Source organism: Antechinus flavipes, chromosome 1 (genome assembly GCF_016432865.1).
Source record: "Antechinus flavipes isolate AdamAnt ecotype Samford, QLD, Australia chromosome 1, AdamAnt_v2, whole genome shotgun sequence".
NCBI classification, from domain to species: Eukaryota; Metazoa; Chordata; class Mammalia; order Dasyuromorphia; family Dasyuridae; genus Antechinus; species Antechinus flavipes.
This window is the reverse complement of record NC_067398.1, coordinates 752,354-771,540: the sequence shown is the minus strand read 5'-3', so window position 1 is coordinate 771,540 and position 19,187 is coordinate 752,354. Positions and strand designations below refer to the sequence as shown.

The following is a 19,187-nucleotide window of genomic DNA, read 5'->3' as shown; positions in this document are numbered from 1 at the left end:
TGATCTGAGATCAGGATGACTATCCTTCCTTTTTTGACTTCACCTGAAGCATAATAGATTCTCCTCCAGCCTCTTGCCTTTATTCTGAATTATCTTCCTGCTTCAGGTGTGTTTCCGTGAACAACATATTGTAGGATTCTGGCTTTTAATCCAGTCTACTATTGGCTTCTGGTTTATGGGAGTTTATCCCATTCACCTTTATGGTTAAGATTGCTAATTCTGAATTTCCTGCCATCTTGTTAACCCCAGATTATGCTTTTCTCTTTCCTTCCCCCCTTACCGTCCTCCCCAGTATTAAACTTATGAGCACTACTTGCCTCATGCAGTCCTCTCTTTTTAGAATCCCTCCTCCCACCTTAGAGTCCTTCCCCTTTCCTTAAATCTTTTCTTTACAATTTCTGTATTCCCTTCTATTTAGCTTACTCCTTCCCTTTTCACTTTTCCTATTTTCAATGAGATGGGAGAATTTTCTCTGTAAACCAAATATGTCTAATATTTTTTTCTTTAAGCCAATTCTGATGAGAGTAAAATTCATACTGTGATCATCCCCTCCCTTCTTTCCTTCAGATCTAATAGGTTTCCTTTGCCTCTTTGTGAGATATAGTTTCCCTCTTTTTACCTCCACTTTTCCCTTTTTCTGGTACAATTTTCTTTCCACCTCTAGATCCTTTTTTATATTACAACAGTAAACCAAATCACACATGTACTGTTTATGTATACCCATAACAGTAATACAATTCTCAATAGTTCTTTTTACCTTTTTATGCTTCTCTTGAGTCCTATATTTGGAGGTCAAAATTTTTGTTTAGCTCTGTTTTTTTTGTTTTTGTTTTTGTTTTTTGTTTTTGTCAGAAATGTCTAGAATTTACCTATTTCATTGAATGACCATCTTCTTCCCTGGAAGAAAATGCTCAGTTTAGCAGGGTAGTTTATTCTTGGCTACATACCAAGTTCCTTTGAATTTTGGAATATCAAATTCCAGGCCCTTCAATTCTTTAATGTGGAAGCTGCTAGATCCTGAGTGATCCTTACTATGGCTCCTTGCTATTTGAATTGTTTTTCTCTGGTATTTTTGACTTGGTCTGATAGTTCTAGAATTTAGCCACAATGTTTCTTGGAGTTTTGATTTTGGGACCACTTCCTGTAGGTGATTGATGAATTCTTTCAATGTCCATTTTACCTTCTGTTTCTATGATATCTGGGCAGTTCTCTTTGATGATTTCCTGAAAAATAGTGTCTCGGCTCTTTTTTTCATCATGATTTCAGGAGTCCAGTCATCCTTAGCTTACCTCTCCTACATCTATTTTCCAGGTCTGTTGTTTTCCCAAGTAGGTATTTAACATCTTTTTTTTTCTTTTCTTTTCTTTTCTTTTTTTTTTCTTTTTTGGTTTTGCTTTACTGATTCTTGGTGTCTCCTCGAGTCATTCATTTCCATGTGTTCAATTCTGATTTTTAATGAATTATTTTCTTCATTTACTTTTTAAATTTCTTTTTGTATTTGTCCAATTGAGTTTTTAAATAGGTTGTTTTATTCTATGGATTTTTTTCCATTTTGCCAATTTTTTAAAAGAATTATTATTTTTTTGCATTTCACAGATTTTGTTTTTTAAGAAATTATTTTCTTTTTCTGTTTCACAAATTCTATTTTTCTGGGAGTTGTTTTCTTTTTACAGTATATCAAATCTATCTTTTAATGAGTTATATGGTTTTTCCCTTTTACTATGTGTATTTTGTGTTGCCTTTTCCAGACTCTCTTGCAAGGCTTTCATTTCCTTTCCCCATTTTTCCTCTAGTTCTCTTTTAAGATCCTTTCTAGGTTCTTCTAAGAGAGCTTTGTGTGATGGGCTGATTCACTCCTGGTGCTGGCTCTGCCATGTGGAGTTGTCAGCAATACCCCGGGGCTCTGAGCTATCTGCGCTAGCATTTGGACTGGTTGCCCTGGCGCCTCCTCCCACTTCCAATTGAAACAGATCATTATTGGTGATCTTTGAAATTATCTTCTGCTGATAATTTGCTGCACTCCCAATATTTGTGGGTTCTGCCCATCCAGAGCTAATTCAGAGGCTGGATTTAATAGTTATTGTGAGGGTTGTAAAGAAGGTCAGAGAAAAATGTGTGTTGTCTCTGCTGTCTTCGATAGTCGGCATTTTTTTTTTGAAAACTATAGATTTATGTCATTTGAACACTTATGAATTGGGTAATGACTTTGGTTTCTCATGTGTCAACCGCACAGAACCAGCTTCTAAACTTTGAATGATTGAATAGAACAGATTGGACAATTAGAAATCAAACAGAATTTTAATTTGAAAGTGAGTGAAATGACAAGAACACACATACTGGGGTCCTGCCCCGCAGTGGGGGTCCCCTTCTTTAATATGATCCAGTGTCAATATTTACACCGATAGCTGCACAGTGACCTGTAGTCTTGACAATGAAGAGAACAGCAACAGTGTGATGAGCTTGATCCACAGAAGGCCTTCATGACTAGAATGTGGATCCAGCAGGTATTTGAGCTCAGAGAATACCTGTGCTTGCTGGTCAAAGCAATACAATCAGTGTATGAAACAATGTGGGGCTCAAATCAACCACAGGGTGAACGCAAAGGATTGTTGTTACGCCAAGCTCAGGGCACCACATGCTTGTTGGGTCTTAGTTCTGGACAAGTGTCTCCTAATATCTTGACATTTGTTTCTCTATGTGAGTGAGCTAACTTGTTTCATACATATAGCAACTGCTTGGAAAGCATTTTGGTAGAAATAAAGCTTAGATTAATGCCTTGTATTCTGTTCCACAATCCATTTTAAGTGGATATGTGACCTTAATATTAAACACCAGATTATAAAGAGAAAAGAAGCCTGGAATGTTTTTTCTCCTTTGTATTCCCAGCATTCAGGGGAAAGAGAAAGGAATAAGCATTTATTAAGTGCCCACTCTATGCTAATTACCTTACAGATGTTTTCATACTTAATCCTCGCACCAACCCAGGGAAGCTGTTATTATTCCCATTTTACAGTTGAGGAAGCAGATAGAAATGAAACGGCTTGCTCAGCTGATAAGGAAATGAGGCTGGATTTGAATTCAGTGCTTTGTCACCCAAAGAGCACTTAGTGACTGCTTGTTAACTTGACTTTCCCCTCCTCTTGCCATCGTTAGCCACTTGAATTTATTCCTCTCCCACATCATTAATGAGCAAGACTTTAATAAGCATCCACTGCATCCTAGGAACTCTGCTTGGGACCGGACCTATCAAGGGAAAATCGGTCTTGTCCTGCACGGGTGCAGTCTAAAGGGAGAGACGACGGATTCTTAGACGGCAGAACACACTCACATGTTACATGTAAGAGCCATCCAAGCTGGTTCGACATTAGCAGCTAAAGGTTCCCCGAGGGCTGCGTGTGTGCTTGCAGCGCCAGCTTGGATGGGGACCCTGGGGGTGGGGAACAGGCAGCAGCTGCGGGAGATGCTTGGGGGGCCCGACTTGCATTTCTAGTGAGGACCCTCCCAGGCCCTTTGCTGAATTTTTCCCTGAGGAGTCTGTAAGCAGCTGGGGGGGGGTTGTCCCAGGGAATATTGGATCCTGGGGTCTGCAGGATTTGTGAGGGGAAACAACGTGAGGGAGGCAACGTGCACGTCCTACAGCTGAGCACCACAAGGAGCCCCAGGATAGAAAGTAGGAAACAGTGAGACCCTGGTTCATTTGTGCCCAATTCTTCGTGACTTTCCTGGGGCTTTCTTGGGGTGGAAAACGTTCTCGAGCTCATTTTACAAATGAAGAAATGGAGGTTCCACAGCCAGGAAGGATCTGGATTTGAACGCTGCTCTTCTTGATTGGAGGCCCGGTGCTCTATCTACTGCTCACCTGGCGTTCTGGATCTGAGCACCTTCCTTAAATAGGATCATGGGGTTCAAAGGAAGCCAGGGAAGCCCGAGCAGGGAGGGCATTCTGCGGGTGGGGAGGGGCCGCGGGTGGGGAGGGGTCGCGGGTGGGGAAGGGGCGCGGGTGGGGAGGGGTCCCGGGTGGGGAGGGGCCGCGGGTGGGGAGGGGTCCCGGGTGGGGAGGGGCCGCGGGTGGGGAGGGGCCGCGGGTGGGGAGGAGGGCTCGGCAGGAAGGGGGGCCCACGGGGAGAGGGGGGGCCTGGCGGGGAGGAGGACCCATGGGGAGAGGGGCCCCGGTGGGGAGGGGGGGCTGCCAGAGTGGAATCATTCAGTTTTAGATATACTGAGTTTAAGCTGGATGGAGCTCGGCCCGCCGTTCCCTTCATTGTTGGTCTACAGCTCACAGGGGATGTGCGAAAGGCGGTTCGAGCTTTGTGACTGATGCTCAGCAGGAAACCAGAACTGGACGACGCGGGCTCAGCTGCTGGGTCAAGGTGAGATTAAGAAAAGGCCATAGATGCAGCGGGGGAGGGGCACCCCTCGGTTTTTATCCTAGGTGACCACCTTCGGGACAGAAAGAACGTTCAGGGCGGAGATCTCCAGCTGACCTTTGGTTTTCTCTCGGTTCTCCCTCCCCAGCTGCCCCCACCCCAAAGAAGCTAAAGTAAGCCAGAGTGCGCAATGACTGCAGGGAAACGACCCCCCCCTCAGCCAAGTGGAGCAGAGCTGGGTGGAAGGAGGGCCTTCTTCGGGTCCCTCTGGTCAGCCATCCAGGCTGGTGATCCGGGGGGCACTTTGCCCTTCCTCCTCCCCCTTCGGTGACCTCCTCTATCTTCCCCGGTCCTCGGTCAGGGCTGGTAAAACCCATGTAAAAGCCTCGGCCCCGCGTCCCTCCCCGCCGGGCCCCCCTCCCCGCCGGGCCCCCTCCCCATGGGGAGCCCCTTGTTGGAGGAGAGACCACAGGAAGGGGCCTGAGTAAATAAGCGGGGCAGCCCCCGCTTCCCCTCCGCTCCTGATGTGTCTTGGGTGGCTCTGAGCCCTGTCCTGGAATTCCCAGGATGGGGCCGGTCCCTGGCTGCACTGGGGGCCCCTCCTGGGCCTGGCTGGGATCCAGACCTTCGAAGGGCGCTCGGCTCTCCTGGGCCCCCCTAATGCCAGCTTAATCCCATCAGCATTTCAGTGGATTAGTGACCTCACAAACCCAGGCAAGGGTGTGAAGCGTCCCCTGAGGACCCTGGAAAATGCCCTTTCCCCGAGCGGGAAAGCCTGGGCTGTGGGGGCTCGGTGACCGGCCTCTGCCTGGGTTAGCCCTTGGCTTAATCCCATTAGCGGAGCTTATGCCAGTGGCTTTAAAACCCTGGGCTGGGGCGTCCGGCGGGAGAGGGCCGGGAGCCAGCGGGGACCGGCCGTCGGGGAAGGGCAGCCCGGGAGGCAGCGCGAGCCCTCGGCAGACTCCGGGGGGAGGGCCAGGCCCGCGCCAGCATGCCGGTGATCAATATCGAAGACCTGACGGAGAAGGACAAGCTGAAGATGGAGGTGGAGCAGCTGAAGAAGGAGCTGACGCTGGAGAGGCAGGTGGTGAGTGGCCCTCTGGGGAGCTGGGGGTGCTCAGGGGGCGCCCGCCCAGGCCCGGCAGGCTGAGAAGCCGCCCTCCAATCCAGAGGAGAGCCCTGGTCCCCGCAGGGAAGGCGGCTCAGAGGCCCCATCTTTACGCCCTGTACTAGGGGCACGTCCCTGCATTCTTTACAGGCCGCGGGGTCCTGTTACTCCTGCAAAAGGGCGAAGGAAACAATAATGCTCTGGGGGAGCTGCTGCCCCTCTGCCCCCTCCCTACGCCAGGTTTTGGCTCTGATCTGCAAAATGGGCCCCGGCCCCAGGGACGGGGAGCGAGGATCCTGTTCCATCCTGCTTGTGGGGTTCCTCTTGCTGCTCTTTGAGCTAGGGATGGACAGTGTCCGCCACCGGGCTGTCCTGGGTGGGGACCCCTCAGAGATGTATCCAGAGGAGGAGCCTGACCCCCAGGGGGGTCCTCCTGAGCAGGGGAGCTCTCGCCCTCTTCTGCAGGGGTGGGGAGTAGCCAGAGCTTCAGCCGGCCAGGGGTGCAGGGAGGGCCGAACTCCAGGGGGAGGCCGGGAAGGGCCCCATAGCCCGGCAGAGGAGGTTGCCTTTTCTCGGGGTAGTGGGGAGCCACGGAAGGTCACAGGGAAGTGGGGCCAGACTGTGGCCCGAGTCTCCCATCCTCCGTCTGGGAGCCCAGAGCAGACATTTGTCCCCCTCGGCTTGGCGGGACCCTTCCCGCCGCCTACCGCCCTTGAGGTTCATCGACTCGCTCCCCAACTATCAAACAAACGGCTCGTGTAGAAGGATCCGAGCACCAGCCCTGAGCTTGCCGAGAGCCGGAACCTGAAGTTGGGGGGGGGGGGGCTGTACCCTGGCCTTGGGCGGCCTGGGGTCTCTGGGCCCCGCCTCGGGCAGCTAAGTGGGGCCGCTGGGAGCCGCAGAAGCCCTCGCCTGGCCTGGGCTGTTGGGAGAGCCTGGGGGGGCAAGAGGAGCCCACAGAGGGGCTCACGGGGTCCTTGGGGTTGGAGTCCTGAGCGCCCCCAAAACCACACAGCCCCCCCAGTCACACACACTCCCACCACACACAGGTACACACACACACAACATGCAGATGCTCACACTCGCTCACACCTGGGCCCACAACAAGGCTCCTGACGAGGAGAGAGCTGCTCTCCCCCCCTTATGTTCGTCCCAGGCTCGAAGCCACAACAGTCTGGGTTGTTGGGGAGGCCCAGAACTCCGGGCTCCCGGGGCCTCATCCCGGCAATCTCTTCGTCCCCAGCCTCCCAAAGGCCCCAGGGCAGAGCAAAGGGAGAAACCACAGGGTCTTCCCATGCCCCAGGAGGCCCAAGGCCCGGCCCTTGCCCTGGCCCCTGCCCACGGTCACCCAGTCTTTCCAGGCGGCCCGATACCCATAGCTCAAGGTGCAGGCTCTCTCCGTGCAGTCGCCCCTCCAGGGGAAAGGCCCCTTCCTTTCTGTTGGTTCTCCAGTACCTGGTGCCCGCAGCTGTCGGGGGGCCTCTCTGCCTCCCCACTTCCCAGCTCTCCAGCAGTCCCTCCCTCCTGCCTTCTGGTTGTAGCCTCTCACGCCAAGGGACACAGAAGCCCTGCCCCCCCCACCAACAGCCCCTCTGTGGGTGGGCATTTTCCAGCCCCTCCAGCCACTCCCCAGCCCAGCTCTCCCCCCCCCCCGCCCCGTGGCCCTCTCGCACCCCCCCCCGCCCCGTGGCCCTCTCCCCCCCTATGGCTCTCACCCCCCCACATCCTGGGCAGGCTCAGCTGCTGCCTCCACAGGAAGCTTTCCCTGACCAGCCATGGAACTCAAAGAGAAGCTGGGGGGAGGAAGGGAAGCTGGACTGGCCCCTCAGAGCGCCCTTCTGGGGGCATCCTCTGCCTGGGTCCAGGGCATCCGCCCATGGGCAGCACTCCTCCCACCTTTTCTCTTTCCCAAGGTCTCCAAATCCTGTGAAGAAGTGAGGGACTACATCGAGGAGAGGTCTGGGGAGGACCCTCTTGTGAAGGGAATCCCAGAGGACAAGAACCCCTTCAAGGAGATCAAGGGGGGCTGCGTCATCTCCTGAAGGCCCGGAGCAGTGACAAGGGCTGTCGAGTTTAGAACCCTTTGCTGTCCCAGCCCAGAGTGTCCGTGGGAATTGGGGCAGCCCCCCCCAACCCACTCTGGAGAAAAGGAAGACCCCTGGCAGCCGGAGGCTGCTGCTTTCTCCTCCCCCGCACCCCCCACACTCCCAGGGTTCACTTGTAATAAAGATTGGAAAAGCGCTCACTGAAGTGTCTCTTGGGTTTCTGGGGCTCAATAAACACTTGGGGCTGTTCAGTGATGGTCACTCTCATTAAGACTCTCCTTCTGTCTGCACGTATAGTGTATCTAGGACATACTGTAACCTATTTAACATGTATAGGACTGCTTGCCATCTGGGGGAGGGGGTGGAGGGAGGGAGGGAGGGAAAAAATCGGAACAGACGTGAGTGCAAGGGATAATGCTGCAAAAATTACCCTGGCAGGGGTTCTGTCAAAAAGAAGTTATTTAAAAAAAAAAAAAAGACTCCTTCTGGCTCAGATGAGTCCCTCCCCACAGAGGGCTCCCTGGTCTCACCACTCTGGTCTTTGGCACGAGGGTGGGATTCTCCCCAGGGAGCTGGCTGGGCCTGGGCCTGGGGCTGGGCCTGGGGCTGGGCCTGGGGCTGGCTGGGGGCTGGGCCTGGGCCGGGGGCTGGCTGGGGCTGGCTGGGGGCTGGCTGGCCTGGGGCTGGCCTGGGCCTGGGGCTGGGCCTGGGGCTGGGCCTGGGCCTGGGGCTGGGCCTGGGGCTGGGCCTGGGGCTGGCTGGGGGCTGGCTGGGCCTGGGGCTGGGCCTGGGGCTGGCTGGGGCTGGCTGGGGCTGGCTGGGCCTGGGGCTGGGCCTGGGGCTGGCTGGGGGCTGGGCCTGGGGCTGGCTGGGGGCTGGCTGGGGGCTGGGCCTGGGGCTGGCCGGGGGCTGGCTGGGGCTGGCTGGGCCTGGGGCTGGCTGGGGGCTGGCCTGGGGCTGCTGGGGCTGGCTGGGCCTGGGCTGGGCCGGGGGCTGGGCCTGGGCCTGGCTGGGGCTGGCTGGGCCTGGGGCTGGCCTGGGCCTGGCTGGGGCTGGCTGGGCCTGGGGCTGGGCCGGGGGCTGGGCCTGGGGCTGGCTGGGGGCTGGCTGGCCTGGGCCTGGCTGGGGGCTGGCTGGGCCTGGGGCTGGGCCGGGGGCTGGGCCTGGGCCTGGCTGGGGGCTGGCTGGGCCTGGGGCTGGGCCGGGGGCTGGGCCTGGGGCTGGGCTGGGCCTGGGGCTGGCCTGGGGCTGGCTGGGGCTGGCTGGGGCTGGCCTGGGGCTGGCTGGGCCTGGGGCTGGGCCGGGGGCTGGCTGGCCTGGGGCTGGCTGGGGGCTGGCTGGGCCCGGGGCTGGGCCTGGGCTGGGGCTGGGCCTGGGGCTGGGCCTGGGGCTGGGCCTGGCCTGGCTGGGGGCTGGCTGGGCCTGGGGCTGGCTGGGGCTGGCTGGGCCGGGGGCTGGCCTGGGGCTGGCTGGGGGCTGGCCTGGGGCTGGCTGGGGGCTGGCTGGGGGCTGGGCCTGGGGCTGGCCGGGGGCTGGCTGGGGGCTGGCTGGGCCTGGGGCTGGCTGGGGCTGGGCCTGGGGCTGGCTGGGGGCTGGCTGGGCCTGGGGCTGGCCGGGGGCTGGGCCTGGCCTGGGGCTGGCTGGGCCTGGGGCTGGGCCTGGCCTGGCTGGGGGCTGGCTGGGCCTGGGGCTGGGCCGGGGGCTGGGGGCTGGCTGGGGCTGGCTGGGCCTGGGCCTGGCTGGGGCTGGCTGGGCCTGGGGCTGGGCCTGGGCCTGGGCCTGGCTGGGGCTGGCTGGGGCTGGGGCTGGGCCGGGGGCTGGGCCTGGCTGGGGCTGGGCCTGGGGCTGGGCCTGGGGCTGGCCTGGGGCTGGCCGGGGGCTGGCCGGGGGCTGGCTGGGCCTGGGGCTGGCCGGGGGCTGGCTGGCTGGGGCTGGCTGGGGGCTGGCTGGGCCCGGGGCTGGGGCTGGGCCTGGGGCTGGGCCTGGGGCTGGCCTGGGCCTGGCTGGGGGCTGGCTGGGCCTGGGGCTGGCTGGGGCTGGCTGGGCCCGGGGCTGGGCCTGGGGCTGGGCTGGGCCTGGGGCTGGGCCTGGGGCTGGGGCTGGGCCTGGGCCGGGGGCTGGCTGGGGGCTGGCTGGGGGCTGGCTGGGGGCTGGGGCTGGCTGGGGGCTGGGGCTGGCTGGGGGCTGGCTGGGGCTGGGCCTGGGGCTGGCTGGGGGCTGGCTGGGCCTGGGGCTGGCTGGGGGCTGGCTGGGGGCTGGCTGGGGGCTGGCTGGGGGCTGTCTGGGGGCTGTCTGGGGGCTGTCTGGGGGCTGGCTGGGGGCTGGCTGGGGCTGGTTGGGGGCTGGCTGGGGGCTGGCTGGGGCTGGGCCTGGGCCTGGCTGGGGGCTGGCTGGGCCCGGGGCTGGCCTCCAGTTCGTGCCCAGGTTTCAGTTTGCTCACTTCTTATTCCGCTTTCAGACAATGCCTGGAAAACCGCTCATGGGGCCTCCGCCAGTCTCTCCATTAGCCTCGGCTCCTCCAACTGGGCTCCCGAGCACCACGGGCCAGGCTATGCTCAAAAGAGGCTCCCCAGGCTCAAGCTGAGTCGGCCACAGGCTCTCCTTCGCCCCTGGAAGATGGGCAGAGTTGGGGATCCTGTCCCATCCCCCGTGACCCCCCAGAACCCTGCCTCCATTTCCAGTCAGGAGCAGGCCGAGGACCTGGCTGGGTTTTGGCACTCATTGGGTGCTGAGAACTGAGCAGGGGAAAATGCTGCTGAAAACGCCGTTTCCGGCAGGAAGGGAGACACTGACCCCCAGCTAACAGCTGAGGAAACCAGAGGTTCAGGGACCCTCTAAGATCCCTCACCTCAGCCTCTCGCTCCCCCAGGCTCTGCTCTTCCTCCCTGCAGAGTCTCCAAGTCAAGGCCAGGGAGCCCAGAAAAATGGGCCGCCTTCAAGGCAAGAAGGGAGCAGCCGTCGCCAAGGGCCAAGATGGCGACTGCGGGAGCAGTCTGTGGCAAGCTAGCTGCGGTCCCTCACGTAAGCGAATTCTGAGCGGAGGCCGAGGACTCAGACAGCGCCACTTTAGCCAGACCCGTGCAGGAAGCGAGAGGTGGCCACAGCAGAGAGGGAGGGAGGGAGGAGAGCTCTCGGTACTTGGCCGTGAGGCTACCCGTAGAGTGGGAGGAGTGTTTCACACTGGGAGGGGGCCCTGCTTTCACTGGAGGCCGTCCCCAGGCCGGGAGAGGGGGCTGGAAGCACTTGAAAGGCCAGAGCACTCCACGGTTGGGCGGAATCCAGGATGAGGGCGCTGAGACTTGGGACAGGATAGAGGCCAGAGGGAGGAGGCCTGGGAAGGGAAATGAAGTCCCTGCCATTGTCCCTGACCAGCACCCGCTGACCACTCTTTCCTGTTGTCCTCGCAGCTTATTCCTTTGGAAACGCAGTTAATCAGGCAAAAGGTGATGGAGGAAGGCTGGGAACCCAGGGAGAGCAGGAGGCCTGAACTGGGGGCCCTGCGGCCCATGAGCGGCTCTCTAGCTGTCTGTAAATTCAGTCTTTCACGTGCCCTGCACGAGGGCAGAGAGCCTGCCAGGCTGGGGCAGGAAGGAGGGGCTGCCCCTTGCGGGAAGCTTTTCTGGCGGCAGAAGGCTGAGCCCGCAGCCCGTGGGTGGGAAGTGCAGCTTAGAGAGCAGGAGCAGCCGGGACACCCCGCTGCTATCTGCCGTTAAGAGGGAGGGCTGGACAGGAAGGAGGACGGGAGGAAAATGCAGCCTGGGTCCAGAACAAGCTGCCGGCCGCAGAAAAGGAGGGAGGAAGGGCCGACAGGCCGGGCAAGTCAGCCCCCACCGGGGCCTGGAGGAGCAGCTCCAGTCCCGGAGCCCGGCTGGAGATCCCGGGGAGAAGGGCACGGGAGCAGGGGCAGGGAAGCCACCGGGTGTCTGAGGGAAAGGGGGAAAGGCCGCACGGCTCTGCCGGGAGCTTTAAAGCTGGAGGGACCTGGGGGGGTTGGTAGGCCCTGGGGAAGGGGCCTGGAACAGCAGAGCGGTAGCGCGGGGGCTCCCGGAGGAGAGCATTTACCTGGGGAGTTTACCTGGCGCTTTGGCCCCATTGGGAGCGGAGCTGTGAGGGGCAGGACGCTCGGCCCCCTCCTGACGGAGGCCCCGGCTCCCAAGTGAAGGCCTCCCGGTCAGGAGGAAGCCAGAGTGAGCGAGTTCGGGCTTATTTGGTACAAGGGCTTTTTCTTCTTATCTCCCAAAAGGATCAGGGGCGTGCAAGGTGAGATTACAAAAGGAGGCGAGGGTCGGAGAGAGCTTTAAAAAGCCGGAGGAGGACAGAGGAAGGCGGCCGCATGCAGCGGTCAGAGCTGTGGGCCGCCGGCTGGCCAACTGGCCCAGGGAAGGGAGCCGGCCCCGAAGCTCCTCTCTCTCTGCCGTCTCCACCGAAATGTCCGCATCATTTAAGCCAAGAACTTAAAGTTCAGAATTTAAAAAAAAGTTCTGGGCGTCTGGGCAGCTCCGCCGCGGGCAGAGCCTTCCAGAAAGTAGCATCCGCTCCAGGATGAGCGTGAGGAAGCTTGCAGGCAGGTGTAGGGGTGGGAGGGGGGGCGTGCTAAAGAGGGGGACCTGTCCGAGCGGAGGGGTACAGGAAGGGGGGAGGGGAGGAGTGGTCCTAGGCGGGATCGGATGTTGGAGGGGAGGGTCGGTCCAAGGGCGCATGGGATGCCGGAGGGGCGGGACAGGGGAGGGCTGCTCATGGGCAGTGTTGCGGCAGGAGTGGGGGGAGCAGAGTGGAAGCGGGGCGGGAGGGAAAGGGAACCCGCTAGGGGACCAGGGTTCCCAAAGGGACGCATCCTCTTCCTTGATTCACACACAAAGCCCGGATGTGACTGTAAAAAACAAGAAACCCAGCCCCAGCCCTGTGACCAGCTTCCCTTCAGCACCGCTGCTCTCGGCCGGGTGTCCAAGCGCAGCAGGCTGGGCGCAGACGGCGGGGGCCGCGTTTGAATTGTGACCGTGCTACTTATTAGCTGAGGCAAGTCCTCCCCTTCTCTCCCCCTCACCCCGGGTAGCCTCGGAAGGACTGGGCTGGGAGGGGGCAGGCTCCGGAACAGAGAAGACCAGAGTTCCTCCGAGGCCCCGGGTTTGTCTGGGGTTCTGGGCTCCGGCCGGGCTTTAAGTCTGGGGTTCTGGGCTCCGGCCCCGTGGGTCAGCCGGACTCTGCTGGCCCTCCTGGCAAGCCCGTGGCGGCCCCTTCACTCCTCGGCTTACTGCCCCACGTCCCGGCATCTAGCCTGGATGGGATCTGGCGCCCCTCTGAGACAGGGCTCGGAGGGGGGAGACTGGGGGCTTCGGTCACCCAGAGGTCCCGTGGACACTGCAAGGGAGCCGGAAGGGGGCCCTGCGGCCCTCGGGGGCTGTGGCTCTGAGGAGCTGAGGAGTTGGGGAGCTGCGCCCCGCGATCTGGGATTTGACAGATGCCGGAGGGTGCAGTGGGCGGGTGGGTGTGACCGGGGATCGCTTGCCCAGAGCATCCCAGTCGGGGTGGGGTGGGGAGGCAGACGAGGGTCTAGGAGTGGGGAGGGGGGGAGAGCTGTGCAGGGAACAGAGACTGGGACCTCGGTTCCGCTGGAGGCGGGATGGGCCTGGGCGCCCGAGGCAGCTCCCGGCTGGGCTGGAGCTCAGGGGACCCCCCTTTTCAGCTTCAGCAGAGAGAAGATGCCGGCCGTTCACGTGGAAGACCTGTCGGAGAAGGACAAGCTGAAGATGGAGGTGGCCCAGCTCCGCAAGGAGGCAAAGCTGCAGAGGCAGCAGGTGGGCCTCCCCAGCCCGCTAACACGGGGCCTTCCCGCAGGGGGGCCGAGCCTCTCTGGCTCCCCAGGGCTCCGGGCTGAGGTGGGAAGGAGGAGCCTGCGGGTTCCCCCAGACACAGGGGAAATGGGGAGCAAGGGGGTGCGTTGCTTCTGTTCCTGGGGGCTTATGCGAGAAAGCTTGAGGTCACCCCCTTAATGGGATCTGTGGGGTCGAGTCCTTCCAGCCCTCCCCAGGGGACGCAGGCTCCTGGCGCTTCTAGAACCACCCAGACAGCCTCATTTGCGCCCTAAAGACTCCCAAATCTGAGGCACATCCGGAATCCTCTGGTCCACGTGCCTGCCTCTGACAGGTCCCCCCTTTCTCCCACGATGCCCCAGGGGAAAGGTTCAGGGCCCAGCTAGATCCTCCCTGCAAGAGCCTTTCCAGGAAACTTGAGAGAATCCTTCCCTTCTGCTCTGAATGACAAGCCTTTCTTTGCATGAGATCAGTGCCCCAACTGGAGCGGATTAGAACCCAGGGAGGGAGCAGGCTGGGGGCACTGCAGGGGCTGGGCTGACTCCCAGGTCTGTGCACACACAGGTCTGGGCCGGCCTGGGCAGGTTGGCTGGGGCGCCCCTGGCGCAGCGCTTCTCCTTCTGTGCCGAGACGTTTGTGAGCCCTGCCCTCCCTTCTCCTCCCTGGGACAAGTTTCTGGAAGGCAGGTTCTTGTCGTTTTGTCTCTGGTGGCCCAGGGCCCGGCCTCATACTGGGCACGAATTAGGAGCTCCATCGGTTCTTGCTGCACTAAATTACATACAGTGCCATGGGGAAGAGCGAGGACTTGGTCTCCTCTGGGTCAATCCAGCTTTGGGCTGTGTCGAGAGAACAATCCTATTTATAGAGGGTTAAAGGATGAACTTGTGGGGTGCATTTTTTCCAAATAACTACCCTTGGGACAGTCATACATTGAGCTGAGCCAGCTTGCAGCTTCCTGGAATGCCCACAAAGTCAATAATGCTTTTGGTAATGTGGATATTTTGATTTTTCTCTCCATGGAATTGAGGGAGATGTTACACAGCTATCAGGCATCTCTCCCACCTTTTCTGTCTGTCTCTGTCTGTCTCTTTCTCTGTCTGTCTCTTTCTCTTTCTGTCTCTGTCTCTGTCTGTCTCTGTGTCTGTCTCTTTCTCTGTCTGTCTCTGTCTCTGTCTGTCTCTGTCTCTCTGTCTCTGTCTCTCTGTCTCTGTCTCTCTGTCTCTGTCTCTGTCTGTCTCTGTCTGTCTCTGTCTGTCTCTGTCTGTCTCTGTCTCTGTCTCTCTCTGTCTCTGTCTCTGTCTCTCTCTGTCTCTGTCTCTGTCTGTCTCTGTCTCTGTCTCTGTCCGTCTCTGTCTCTGTCCGTCTCTGTCTCTGTCCGTCTCTGTCTCTGTCTGTCTCTGTCTCTCTGTCTCTGTCTGTCTCTGTCTCTGTCTCTGTCTCTGTCTGTCTCTGTCTCTGTCTGTCTCTGTCTCTATCTCTGTCTGTCTCTGTCCGTCTCTGTCCGTCTCTGTCTCTGTCTCTGTCTGTCTCTGTCTGTCTCTGTCTCTGTCTGTCTCTGTCTCTGTTTCTGTCCGTCTCTGTCTCTGTCTCTGTCTGTCTCTGTCTGTCTCTGTCTCTGTCTCTGTCTGTCTCTGTCTGTCTCTGTCTCTGTCTCTGTCTGTCTCTGTCTCTGTCTGTCTGTCTCTGTCTCTGTCTGTCTCTGTCTCTGTCTGTCTCTGTCTCTCTGTCTCTGTCCGTCTCTGTCCGTCTCTGTCTCTGTCTGTCTCTGTCTCTGTCTCTGTCTCTGTCTGTCTCTGTCTGTCTCTGTCTCTGTCTGTCTCTGTCTCTGTTTCTGTCCGTCTCTGTCTGTCTCTGTCTGTCTCTGTCTCTCTGTCTCTGTCTCTGTCTCTGTCTGTCTCTGTCTGTCTCTGTCTCTGTCTGTCTCTGTCTCTGTCTCTGTCTCTGTCTCTGTCTCTGTGCTCCTGCTATCTTGACTTGCCCAAGTTAATCTTGTGCTGGCCCAGCCCTGATGTTGCCCCTTGGTGAAACTTTGCCAGACACTGGCCACTTGCTGTGATGCTTCCTCCTGAATCGGGCCGTTTGCCTTATTGCTCACCCTCCCCAGCCCCGCTGTTGGACTGCAGGCTTGGGGGCACGGAGCGTTTGTCTCGGTGCCTGCGGGTATTAAGCAGCAAATGTTTGTTGAGAGGAGAGTTTGTTGGTGGCTGCTCAGGAACAGGGGTGTCGAGGTCAGAGGGCAAAAGGGGAGACTTGGCTTTCACGCGCAAAATCCCTAGGAGGGCCCGACTAGGGCAGGATTCTCCACAAACTCCTGGTCAGGGCCCGGGGAGCCACGTTAGAGGTGGGTCATGACCAATCCTGGGGCCGGGATCCCCATGAAAGCCTCCCTCCGAAGGGAAGGCCGCAACTCCCCCATCCCTTTCCCTCCCGGATGACTAATGGATTTGGAAACCAGAGGCCCTCAGGGAGGGCCAGGAAGTGGGGTGGGGAGGGGACCCAGGACCACACAAGATAAGGCAAAGCTCACCGACCACTGCGGTGACGGGAGGATGGAGAGGACGGGCCCTGACCGAGTGCAAGCACCATGGCTGGGAGGTGAGAAAGTGAACTCCAGGTAGGGAGAGGTGGAAGGAGCCCTAATTACCCTGCTCGGGACAGACTCCCTTGGCCATATTGTGCTCAGTGAGAGGAAAGAAACGAGCATTTATTGGGCACCAAATAGGTGCTAAAGCCTTTCCACATTTTCTCTCATTGGGAGGCAGGTCTCACCTCAGACATATCTGAACAGCTGATGCTGGGCACACGACTGTCCTAGGCAATTATCTAAGACAGTAGAGTGCAAGGGAGGTGTCATTGGTAGAGATCCTCGGTCTCGGTGGCATCGCACCCCCCTCGGTCCCGGTGGCATCGCGCCCCCCTCGGTCCCGGTGGCATCGCGCCCCCCCCTCGGTCCCGGTGGCATCGCGCTCCCCTTGGGGGCCTTTGGAGGCTGGGATCCGAGCCTTTGGAGGGCTGGGATCCGATGGGAATCCCACTGGCCTCCGGACAGAGACTGGAGCAGTGGATAGGAAGGAAAACTGAAAGCTGTGAAGATGGAGGCAGAGTGAGGGAACTGAGAGCCGGCTGACCCCCATCCACCCGTGAGGTGGACAAGCAAAGGCCGCGTGGCTGAGCCTCTGGCGGGTTTCTTTGGGGCTGCTCGGGGCTGCTTCATTTCTGAAGGGCAGCGGTGTCTGGGGGCCCCCAGTTAATGTTCCCCCCAAGATTTTGCTGTTGGCTGAACTTTGCACACAGTACAGCAGAGTGTTTACCAATTGGGTCAGACCTTTTGCAGGGCTCCGTGGCCCCTGACAAACGGTGGAGTCAGGATGACTCATCTTGGAATTCAAGTATGGCCTCAGACACTTAATAGCCTGTGATCCCGAGCAAATCCCTTAATCCTATTGGTCTCAGTTTCCTCATCTGTCAAATAAACTAGAGAAGTGGCAAACCCTCCAGTATCTTTGCCAAGAAAGTCTCAAATGGGGGGGCTGGACATGACCAAACGACAGAATAAATGCAGCCCCATCAAGGGCGGGCTTAAAAGGGGAACTGTGGAAGAGACAGAATTCCTGAGGGAAATAAGGGGCCTGAGGTCTAACCCCCGTGTTGGGAGCAGGCGCTCCCTCTTACATGGGCTGGAAGGTTTTAGCAGCTTCCTCAGGACAAAGTTCTGGGGTCACCTAATGTCCCCGGAGCCTTGCATCCATGTAAGACCCAGTTGAGCCCAGAAGCATTGAGTAGACACCTACTGTGTACAGAGCGCCGAGCTGTTGAGCACTGAGGCTAAGATTAAAGATCACGTGTCTGCCCCGGGGAGCCCACAGTCGGACTGGCAGCCAATCGGGGCTAGACAGGAGCTGGAAGGAGGCCTCTGGCTGCGGGGCCTCCCCCTCTCCCCCCCTCCCTTGGTGTAATAGTTTGTCCCACTGAAGTCCTGGTCTCTGCTTTCAGGTTTCCAAGTGTTCTGAGGAAATCAAAAAGTACATCGAGGCGCGCTGCGGCGAAGATCCCCTGGTGAAGGGCATCCCGGAGGATAAGAACCCCTACAAGGAGAAGGCGGGCTGCACCGTCTCCTGAATGGGGCCCCTGGCTGCCGGCCGAGCCCGGGTGGTCAAGGCCAAAGGCCGGGAGGCGCTGCCAAGGCCTGGGACCTCCCCCTCCCCCCGCGGCTTTGCAGGGGATCGCCAAGCGCCCCGCGCCCTGGTCCCGGAGGCTCCTCGCCCCCCCCCAGCCCCGGGGCTGCCGGAGAGGCGCGAGCTTGCGCCCCTCCCGCGCCTCCCCCCCTCTTTTCCCTCAATAAAACTCTCCCTCCCCTTTTCACTCCTCCCTCTCTGCCGAAATCGCCCTGGGCGTGAGCGGGCTGGTCTGGGGGCGAGGCACGGGGCCGGCTCTGGGCCCGAGGGGTGGCCACCTGAGGCCGGGGGAGGAGCGCCTTGCCTTGAGAGGAGCCAGCTGAAGCGAGGCGGGGGGCAGGGCTGCCCAGAAGACCGTGCTGGGAGCCGAGCTCCCGTTCCTGCTGGCCCGCGTCCAGCCCACTGGGTTCTCTGGACGCTCGCCCCAGGCTCAGCCTCGTTCGGGATGGCCCGCTGCTGCGCTGCGCTGGCCGGGCGCTGGCTGAGGGGCCGGGCGGTGGCCCAGGCGCTTTGCCTGCGGCTCCCCGGGGGCACCCGCCGCTGCTCCTCTCGTCCCGCCTCCGCTGAGGCCGCCCTGGAAGGCAGCCCCGGCAGCGCTGACCCTCTGAGCTACACCGAGGAGCATCGGGCCCTGCGGGAGGCTCTGCGCAAGGTAGAGGCAGCCATCCCGGCAAGGAGGGGCTCTCCACTCCCCCTTCTCTCTCCAGCCCCCTTCTCTCTCTCCTTTTTCTTCTTCCCTCTCCCTTAGCTGAGACTCTCTGGGATTCCACTCAGAAGGTCTCTCTTCTCAGCTGTGAAGGCAAGCGGCTGGCTGCCCTGGCCCCTCCGACCCTCTGGGAAATTGCCCCAAGAAGGCAGCCCCCTCCCCCCAGGGCTGAAAGACCTCTAACCGTGTTCTACCTTTCTGGGCAGGAGGTCTTAGCCTCCCGTTCCCAGGTTGGCTTTTTGCTGTTCATCCCCATCAGGTAACCTTGAATGGGCGGATGGTGTGTACCATGGAGCCCTCAGGAACCCAGCTCCCCCACTTGAGAGACGTCTAAGGCATCTGTTTGCTTCGTCTCCCTGTCCATCCCTCTCTTTGCCTCTTTCATTCTGTTTCTCTGCCTCCCCATGTCCTGAGTCTCTTGCCGATCTTTCCCCTTCTTCCTTTATTGTCTTTTTCTTCACCCTCTGTCTTGCTTGTCTCTAGCTCGGAGTCTTTGTTCACTGTCTTTCCACTTGCCAATCCCCCCCACCCCAGGTTGTCTGTAACATGGGAATAACGGGATTCCAGCCACCCGCCTCAAAGGTTGTCGGGGAGCACTGAGAAGATGCCCGACCATCACCCTTTGGAATGCTTTATGGTCTCAAGCCTTGAAGAAAGAGCAAAAACTAAGGGTTCTGTGTGTAGGGCGTGCTAAGGGCTGACAAGACCAAATCAAAGAGGAGCAGGTACAAATTGCTGGGGGATTCCAGCAGCTGGGAGCAGAGCCAGGAGGCCAACTGGCCTGGGCCCCTTCACAAAAAGAAGACCCTAAGTGAAACCCTGGATGGGCTGCCGTGTGACAATTACATCAGCTATCACCTTTCCATCAATTTTGAGATATGAATAGTTCTTGCCCAAGCACAATATTTGTGTTGGCAATAAGGAAACAAAATTACTAACAATTCATGGCCAAATTTTCTGCCCTTTCTCCTGTGAG

At 58.8% G+C, this 19,187-nt stretch overlaps 4 protein-coding genes across 5 annotated transcripts in view; 3 read left to right on the top strand and 1 right to left on the bottom strand.

The window, feature by feature from the left end:
- The first annotated feature begins 4,138 nt into the window (after nucleotides 1-4,138).
- GNGT1 (G protein subunit gamma transducin 1) lies at nucleotides 4,139-8,101 on the top strand. Its single transcript, XM_051973623.1, has 3 exons — nucleotides 4,139-4,370; nucleotides 4,516-5,454; nucleotides 7,389-8,101. The coding sequence occupies exons 2-3, from the start codon at nucleotides 5,359-5,361 to the stop codon at nucleotides 7,515-7,517; spliced, it is 225 nt and encodes a 74-aa protein (XP_051829583.1). The 5' UTR covers nucleotides 4,139-4,370; nucleotides 4,516-5,358; the 3' UTR covers nucleotides 7,518-8,101.
- Nucleotides 7,690-11,028, bottom strand: LOC127545978 (uncharacterized). Its single transcript, XM_051973450.1, has 6 exons — nucleotides 10,904-11,028; nucleotides 10,542-10,670; nucleotides 10,369-10,453; nucleotides 9,608-9,985; nucleotides 8,752-9,519; nucleotides 7,690-7,740 (listed from the first exon to the last, which is right to left on the bottom strand). Exons 1-6 carry the CDS (start codon nucleotides 11,026-11,028, stop codon nucleotides 7,690-7,692), a joined length of 1,536 nt encoding a protein of 511 aa, XP_051829410.1.
- Nucleotides 11,029-12,329: 1,301 nt separating this feature from the next.
- On the top strand, nucleotides 12,330-17,449 carry LOC127549287 (guanine nucleotide-binding protein G(I)/G(S)/G(O) subunit gamma-11-like). 2 transcript variants are annotated; one of them, XM_051977169.1, is made up of 3 exons: nucleotides 12,330-12,536; nucleotides 13,204-13,315; nucleotides 17,324-17,449. In XM_051977169.1, the coding sequence occupies exons 2-3, from the start codon at nucleotides 13,220-13,222 to the stop codon at nucleotides 17,447-17,449; spliced, it is 222 nt and encodes a 73-aa protein (XP_051833129.1). In that variant the 5' UTR covers nucleotides 12,330-12,536; nucleotides 13,204-13,219. The 2 variants fall into 2 exon arrangements, with proteins under 2 accessions (XP_051833129.1, XP_051833136.1); XM_051977176.1 differs by lacking the exon at nucleotides 12,330-12,536 and adding an exon at nucleotides 12,557-12,644.
- Nucleotides 17,450-19,187, top strand: part of LOC127549275 (probable acyl-CoA dehydrogenase 6) — a 34,800-nt gene continuing 33,062 nt past the window's right edge. The window contains exon 1 of the mRNA XM_051977142.1: nucleotides 17,450-18,157. Coding sequence (XP_051833102.1) covers nucleotides 17,450-18,157 — 708 coding nt within the window. The remainder of the gene's footprint in view (nucleotides 18,158-19,187) is intronic.